The 8,502-nt window shown below is 35.6% G+C and overlaps 1 protein-coding gene across 1 annotated transcript; it reads left to right on the forward strand.

Annotated features, from left to right (window-relative positions):
• Window positions 1-442: 442 nt before the first annotated feature.
• Window positions 443-5,718, forward strand: LOC114177746 (protein RTF1 homolog). Its single transcript, XM_028063252.1, has 2 exons — window positions 443-742; window positions 3,176-5,718. Exon 2 carries the CDS (start codon window positions 3,206-3,208, stop codon window positions 5,171-5,173), a length of 1,968 nt encoding a protein of 655 aa, XP_027919053.1. The 5' UTR covers window positions 443-742; window positions 3,176-3,205; the 3' UTR covers window positions 5,174-5,718.
• Window positions 5,719-8,502: the final 2,784 nt, after the last annotated feature.

Raw genomic sequence — 8,502 nt, forward strand, 5'->3', positions numbered from 1 at the left:
TCTTTAAACTAAATTATAAAAGTTTATTGTTTACTGTTGGAAACAAATATAAAACAGCTTTTCATACGGCATATCAGGTTTATGTGACAAAAGAAATTGTACGTTAAATTAAAACATAACTACACCGTTTATCGAGATAGTAATTTACATAATTTAAAACAAGACACAATTTTTTATTCTTTTTAATTTAAATTATTCCGTTCAAAATACTATTTCAACTAAATATTATTTCAACTTACTATCTTCAATTATATCTGGAATATTTTCCTTTAAAACTATATTTTATAGTACATAATTTTGATTATATAATTCAAAATTAGACTCTTAATTACATAATTTACATCATTTGAATATGATCGTCATATTTTATCTGATGTACAGAGAAGAAGGGATAGAAATAGAAGAAAGATCTGCTGCTTTGATATAATTTAATATTATTATTTTGTTAGAATACCTATCTAATATCTATTATGAGTCACAAGAGCTTACTTGCTCAGGTCAAGAAATAGTACCATTTGAGAAAAGGATCAGAATTTTGGTAGTGAGATTGTGAAAAGAAAATCAAAGACTGATTTTGAAACCAAAAACCCTAAACAACACAGGCAAGCCCCTTCTCTTAGCTAGTGCCGCCTCTGTCCGTCATCGCTGAAGGAACTCCGGTGGTCGAGGCGGTCGAAGAAGGTGTTGCTTCCTCCACAGGGTCTGACTTCCCCTCCTTTGCTCCCTCCGGCATCTTCAATAGGTATGTCAATGTCTTTTTCAAACTGCACTTCACTGTTCAAATTTTATTTTTTCTTGTACAGATCAAGTTATAAGGGTTGGTTCGTGGTATGATCAATGTTTTTTTGCAAAGTACAGTTTTTTTTTGTGTCTATAACAAAGTGGGGTTGTTTTCTCTAATCTATCAACTGGATTCTTCCATTCTCTTTTTTCCATGCAATTAATATGTTTACTCACTCCTTGCTGAATCTGTGATCACACAGACGAACATTCCAACTATACTGAATACTTCCAACTATACTGAATACTTCCAACTAAATTGAATACTTCGATTACAATAGTCAATAATTCACAATATATGGCTACTCTCAACTTTTAGATAAGATTTTTCCTGTATTTCTTTAGCAGTCAGTTTCTTCGACCGGAGATCTATCAATTATTTTTTATACCAATATTTTGTTGTTCTTGAATATTGTTTAATGAAAGTCTTATGATTTGGCATATTTTGGTTATGGATTTTAGTTATGGTTTCTGTTGTTATAAGCTTGTTTGCATTGTTCTAACAATAACCCTTTGTCACAATTCTTGTACTGCATTCTTGGCCTAAAAGATGACATCTTGCATACCTAGATTGCCTAACTTCTCTTTATGAGAAGTCTTGTAATAATAATGTGAAAATGACCAGTCACTTTCCTATCTGAACCATATGTCAGTCCATATCCAAACTCAACTTCCTTATATAGAATATCCATTTGGATGCATTATAGTTTGTTGTACAGAGGAATGCTTGCTGCACAGTGGACCATAAGTTAAAGTTCATTTTGAAACTACAAGATTTGGGGAGAGGCTCATTGTAAGAGAAGTTTGAACCACCAACATTTGTGAATTTCAATAAATTTCAACCAATAATTGAGTATGCTCAAAAGATTGTGTTGCGTTAAGTTGTTTTTTCATTATTTATGATTCAATAATAAATCTTAGTTGAATTGGTTCTGTTTGGGTCAAAGATCCAAGTAGAAAGAGTCTGAACTGATTAAAATTGATTAGTTTGAATAAAAAAATGTTATTGAACCAATCCGGATTGACCTGTGTCCACTTCTATGTGGGGGATCCATTGTAGTTGAGTCGAGATACAGTTGATGTAACAGAGAAATTATATTTTGAATCGTGAATTGTAACGCAAACATTAAAAGAATGGAACATTTATACTTACATATAAGGCATTGACATGCAAAGATACAAATTTAGACTTTACTTATGGTCTATTTGGTGGAAGACTTTCACAATAGTTCGAAGTAATATCAAACTCCCTTTTTATGTACCCACTTTTTAAAGCAAGAGTTCGGTAGAAAAATAATTTAGCAACAGTATGTGTGAAGCAAGGGAAGGGAGTAACCTTGCTGGAGTAGAGGGGACATAACCAACATTTATTGTTTATATAGTAGACACGAGGGTAAAGACAGATAAGTGGGTGAGTGCCGAACAGGGAGATAAGAGATTATGGATGAGAGGCTAGAAGTTAGAAAAAGGAAAAATAATGATTGGACATGGCTGGAAAGAAAAGACCAACCATCTTGTCTCTCTTCCCGATCAAATTCGAACAAAAAATAAAGCAGATTAGGGTTTTTCTCAAACTAGGTTGCATGACCCTAGCCGTTTTGGAGTGTGACCCATGCACAATTCCACCCATGTACATTGAATCAAACCAGAATCACAATTCATGCGATTCTGAAAGAGATTAGAAAATGACAGATAAGTGGGTGAGGGCCGTAGGTGGACAAAAGAAATTATGGCTGAGAGGCTAGAAGATAGAAAAAGGAAAAATAATGATTGAACATGACTGGAAAGAAAAGAACAATCATCTTGTCTCTCTTCCTGATCAAATTCGAACAAAAAATAATTAGGGTTTTTCAAATTGGTTTGCGTGACCCTGGTCGTTTTGGAGTGTGACCCATGCATAATTCCACCCACGTGCATTGAATCAATCCAGAATTATGATTCATGCGATTCTGAAAGAGATTCAAACAGTACAAGATTGATTTGGGAGAAAAAATTAGTGTTGCAGCAATTCATATCGGGTGGGGGTAGAGAATTGTATCGTATTGTCTAATACAGTCAATCTTTACCCAAAATCTACTACCCTTTGTACAATATCCAAAAAGTATTGGTGTGGCTTACATAATTCCCTCAATAACCCTATGTAGCAAATACTCAAGTTTCTGCACATGTACCAAGCACCGGTTGTAGTAATAATGAGAAGAGATCAAACTGCATAAATGTAGTAATAATGCACTATTCAAACCTGTGTAAAGAAGTTTGTGTGATAATGTAAAAGAGATCATAAGTACTACCTTATATGGCTTAAAATCATTTATGCACCAAATTAATTGTTTTCATTTAATGTATGGTATTCTCATCTGCAACTGCCTTTTTGGATTCTTTTGTATGCATGCAGGGTAATATTTAAGTTGAAGCTGGGTCAATTATGGCCGATTTGGAGAATTTGCTTTTGGAGGCTGCAGGGAGAACTGGCACATCTGGGAGAAATCGCCATTCTCTTCCGCCTTCAAGGAGACGACATGATGGTGCTTATTCAGATGGTGGGAGTGATTCTAGGGATGACGATTCAGATGATGAGCTCAATTATGCAAGCAGAAAGCCATCTGGATCGCAAGTTCCTCTAAAGAAAAGGTTAGATCCATCAGAAAGAGATGATGATTTAGGCAGTCAGGAAGAAGCAGATGATGATGATGATGGTCGCAGTGATCATGATGGCGACAGCAGTGATGAATCAAATATTGGTGACGATCTCTACAAGGATGAGGATGACAGGCGAAAGCTTTCTGAGATGACTGAACTTCAAAGAGAGATGATTTTGTCAGATAGAGCTACAAAAAAGGATGATAAAAACTTATTGGGGAAAATAGCATCTAAGCGTGAGAAAGGAAAGGTATCAGTGCCCAGAAAACAGTCTCCACCTATGTCGTCATCACGTATGCGTGCATCAGCCAGATCTGCTGACAGGTCAGCTAAGAATGATGCGCTAAATGAATTGCGTGCTAAGCGATTGAAGCAACAAGATCCAGAAGCTCATCGCAAACTGAGAGAGGCATCAAGAAATGCAGGGCCCAGGCATTTTTCTCCTCCAAAGCGCAAACCGTTCACATCAACAAGTCTCAGTAGTTCAAGTCATAGTGAGAGTGAAAGTAGGTCCCACAGTGATGATGAAGGGTCAACTGGGGATGGAGGAATTGGTGACAGTGATGATGATAGGGCATTAGCTGGGTCTGAAGGTCCTTCATTTCAGGATATAAAGGAAATAACTATCCGCAGATCAAAACTTGCCAAATGGTTTATGGAGCCTTTCTTTGAGGAGTTAATAGTTGGTTGCTTTGTAAGAGTAGGAATTGGTAGATCAAAAACTGGACCTATCTACCGACTCTGCATGGTGAAAAATGTTGATGCATCAGAACCTGATCGACAGTATAGATTGGAAAATAAAACTACATACAAGTATTTGAATGTTGTTTGGGGGAATGAAAGTTCTGCTGCTAGGTGGCAAATGGCTATGGTTAGTGACTCTGTACCACTTGAAGAGGAGTTCAAACAGTGGGTTAAGGAAGTAGATCGTAGTGGTGGCCGGATGCCCACTAAACAAGATGTGTTAGAAAAAAAACAAGCTATTCAAAAGGCCATCACATTTGTCTACTCAGCGGCTACTGTGAAGCAGATGTTACAAGAAAAAAAGTCTGCCTCAACAAGGCCACTAAATGTTGCTGCTGAGAAGGATCGGCTGAGGAGGGAATTGGAAATAGCACAAAGTAAGCATGATGAGGCAGAAGTGGAGAGGATCAGGGCAAGACTGCAAGAATTAGAGGCATCCAGACAAGCAAAGCAGAAGGATGCCAAGGCATTGAAGCTGGCTGAGATGAATAGAAAAAACAGGTTTGAGAACTTCAAGAATGCCTCTGAATTGAAGCCTGTGAATACTGGTTTGAAAGCTGGGGAGGCAGGTTATGATCCATTTTCAAGGAGATGGACTAGATCAAGGAATTATTATGCTGGTCAAAAGGCTGCAGCTGGAAATAATAGTGTCAATGGCATAGTGGTCGGACCAGGCACAAATTCAACAGGAGTGCCAGTTACAGCGGAGGCTGGCATGGTGGCTACTGCTGCCGCCTTGGAAGCTGCTGCTGATGCTGGGAAGTTAGTAGATACAAGTGCTCCTGTGGATCAAGGGACAGAGTCAAATATGCTGCACAATTTTGAGCTGCCAATTTCGTTGGCATTACTTCAAAAATATGGTGGGGCCCAAGGAGCTCAGGCGGGATTTATGGCAAGAAAACAAAGGATAGAAGCAACAGTTGGATTTAGAGTATTGGAAAATGATGGCAGGAGGCATTCCCTGACGCTGACTGTCAGTGATTACAAAAGAAGAAGAGGGCTTCTTTGAAATTTTTTGCTGCTCTTGCAGAGTTGAGGTAAGTTTAAGCTTATATGGACTGAAGATGGTTTGTGTCGACTGTGTAATGTATATGTATGTTGAATAAGTGGTCATGTTTCCATATGTTTGTATTTCTTAGTGATCAAATATTAAACAGCAGATATCTGATTAATGGTGGTGAAGAATGTGTGTGATTTAACAATGGTATTTAAGCCAGGTCGTTGGAACTTAAGAGAGAGATTAACGCCCAGTCTGATATCATGGTGAAGTGTTATCTCTCGTTTTGAGCTGAGACCATTATTGTCTAGAAGAACTTTGGTTTGTTTCACTTTCAATTTCGTGTGTGCCGAGCCTTATGACTCATTTTCCTGTGCTCTCGTTTTCCAGTAAGGGAAGCTTCTCTTAAGATTATTGTAGTTCTCTCGGCAACATTAGAAATACCTTTTTGTATTGATGATGACATATACAAAGTACAAATTATATTGTAAGTTACATTAGCCACCTTTGGGGTTTTGTAAGTTATACCAATATCAACCTTCTGTTTTTTGTATTCCCTCACTTCTTTCACTGTTGATATTCTTTTACATCATATTAACTTCGTTGTGTTTGAAAAACAATAGAGCACATAGGGAAGATTTATGTATGTGTTACATAAAACGTGTGAGGGGAAGATTAGTGTAATTATAACACATTTCAAAGTGATTAATGCAATTTACTCTGAATTATATAAAAACAGCAATGGTTAATTTCAAATTAATGGCATATGATATGATCCTTTCGGAAGATATAGGAACCTAGTTATTTGTGTTATTTGTCTGCGATGGCGAACCAGAGAGAAATGTTTTGTAGGACATCGATTTTCCATTTAATTAGTGCTTTGTGGAAAATTGGAAGTGACAAATAAAGGTTGAAGGAGGCAAGATTTGGAAACAGTACCTTTTTACCGGGCGATTGATTTTTTGAAGAGTTAAAGCTATTCTTAAATTGATAGTTAAGGGGTTTTCTTTTTCTCGGTTTTTTCTTCCCAAAATGTAATTGATGAGAAAAGGCAAAAAAAAACTTGAAATGATGTGTTTTGATTAAATTTTTTATAAATAATATTTTTTATTAGTTAATTAAATAGTTTATGGAGCCGTGTAGCTAGCGAAAGCAAATGGCTGTAGGTTATCATTTATAGAGATATATTTTTTTGTCCATATTTTAATATTTTAATTTTAACTTTAATTATTATTTTTCAAATTAATTATTTTGTAAATAATTTATTATTACTTGTTATTATAATTTTTTTTTTTGTTTTTAACTGTTATTCTCAAAATTTATTTTGGATACATATTTTATTTTTCAAATTTTATATTTAATAATTATTTTAAAAATTAGTTATATATTTTGTATTTATTTTAACTCAAATTTTTGTAAAAATTAAATTTTTGTTCAAATCTCTATAAAAATTAAGAAAATGCGGATAGTCTCGATTAATAAATGCGAGACGGGTCTGTCTGATTCTCATTTTGTGGGTCATATGTGGGTTGGGTTTAAACGTTTGAATTGACCCGCATTTTAAGTTAGTGTTTTTGTTTGAAATTGATTTCAGTGCAAATCATTGAAGAATTCAATTCGATGCATTTGGCGATTCATTGACACAAGCTCGATGGTTTTATTCGAATAATTCCAATTGTTTGAAGACGCACTGAAATCCGGTCAGTGGCTTACGTGTTCAGAATCTGAGAGCATCTCTTATTCTTCAATTTAGTTTCCTTTGATAATTTGAATTCCTTTGGATCTGAATCTTGAGGTGCAAATAGCAATACAGGCAGCAGAATCATATTTTCTGAGAGATCGTGCTTAGAGTTACAGGTCTTTTTACAAATTGGGGATAGATTTATCTCAAAATTACGTAAATGGATAAATTTAAAAATATTGCCCAAATAAGGTAAATCGTACATGGTGAGAATGATTTCAATAGGAAAAGTTATGCTCAATCTACATTAATTTTGATCCACAGTGAAAAAGATACAAAAGTCGTGTTCATAGAAAAAGATTTTCAATTTTACATTTTTCAAATGTGAAGTTGTACACCACAAGAATGATTCAAGTGAGAAAGAAGTTGTGCTCGATTGTTTGTTTCTCCCTTTTCTCCAGCCATTACCATGTCCCTGTGGTTTCCAATTAACTTGTTCAGATTGTTTCCAGCCACTCTGATTTTGTTGTTTCCAGCCACTCTGATTTTGTTGTTTCCAACCACTTTGTTTGTCAGCAACACTAACAATAGTCTTGCTTTCACTGTTATAGTCAAGATTGCCAGTAATCTGTCTTTCTTGTTATATTATAAGAGAAAAGACAGATTGATCTTAGGAAGGGGCTCCATCAACAATATTTGAGTCCTCACATAATTGTAGGTATCATTTAATCCTTTGGAGAAGCAAATCACATATTCTATTTTCCTGTACTTCACAGAAATTCAGGAAAGATCACATTTTCATTGAATATCGCAACTGCAGTATGGTATGGATCTCAAAGACTCCAATTCTTCCCATAAAATCTTCAAATTTTTGAAAAACTGAGTTATGTTCCTTTTGACGAAGAGAGTGGATTTCTTACAGCAAATCTGAAATATTGAAATAATCTTTTTTGGAAAATCTCTCTTTTAATTTATCGCAAAGATCCTTGGCACTCTTTACGTAAACACACTTTCAGCTATGTGTGGAAATAGAATCTTGCTGATCCAAGATAGAATCATGATGTTTGCTCTTTCTCATGCATTGTACATGGGATTCTCTCTTTTAGAAACCTTGATACTGCCATCCACGAACTTGATCTTGTTTTTAGAGACAAGACCATGTTTCAGACCACGTTTCCAACCTCGTTCCAAGTAGAGTAGTTTGTCTCATTGAGGGTCTGGCTAACAAGAACAAGATCAGGGTTTTCTCCTGGATGTAGGTAGTAGGGACTGCAGGGGTTGAGAATCTGATCTGCTACCTTTTTCTGTGCATAATCTTGGTCTTTGTCATTGCAGTCTGCCATTGTTCAAGAAAGCAACAAGATTGGAAGAAGGGAGAAGAAAAACAGCTGAAGCAGGGCAGGTTATAAACCTGCTTTGATGCCATATTGGGTTTGGCGGAGGCTCGAGCCTGTTGGAAAAAAACTCACACACACTAGAAGAATATGCAATATAATTCATTGTGGTGTTTTTCATTGATGGAGAATGCGCTATTATATAGCCAATTACAAACCAAATAATAACAAATCAAACTAAATCTTATATACTCTAACTAACTAAAATAATAACTAACTTAAATCTAATTAACCAAATATAAAATACCCTATTACTTTGCTAAATA

Source organism: Vigna unguiculata, chromosome 3 (assembly GCF_004118075.2).
Source record: "Vigna unguiculata cultivar IT97K-499-35 chromosome 3, ASM411807v1, whole genome shotgun sequence".
NCBI lineage: Eukaryota > Viridiplantae > Streptophyta > Magnoliopsida > Fabales > Fabaceae > Vigna > Vigna unguiculata.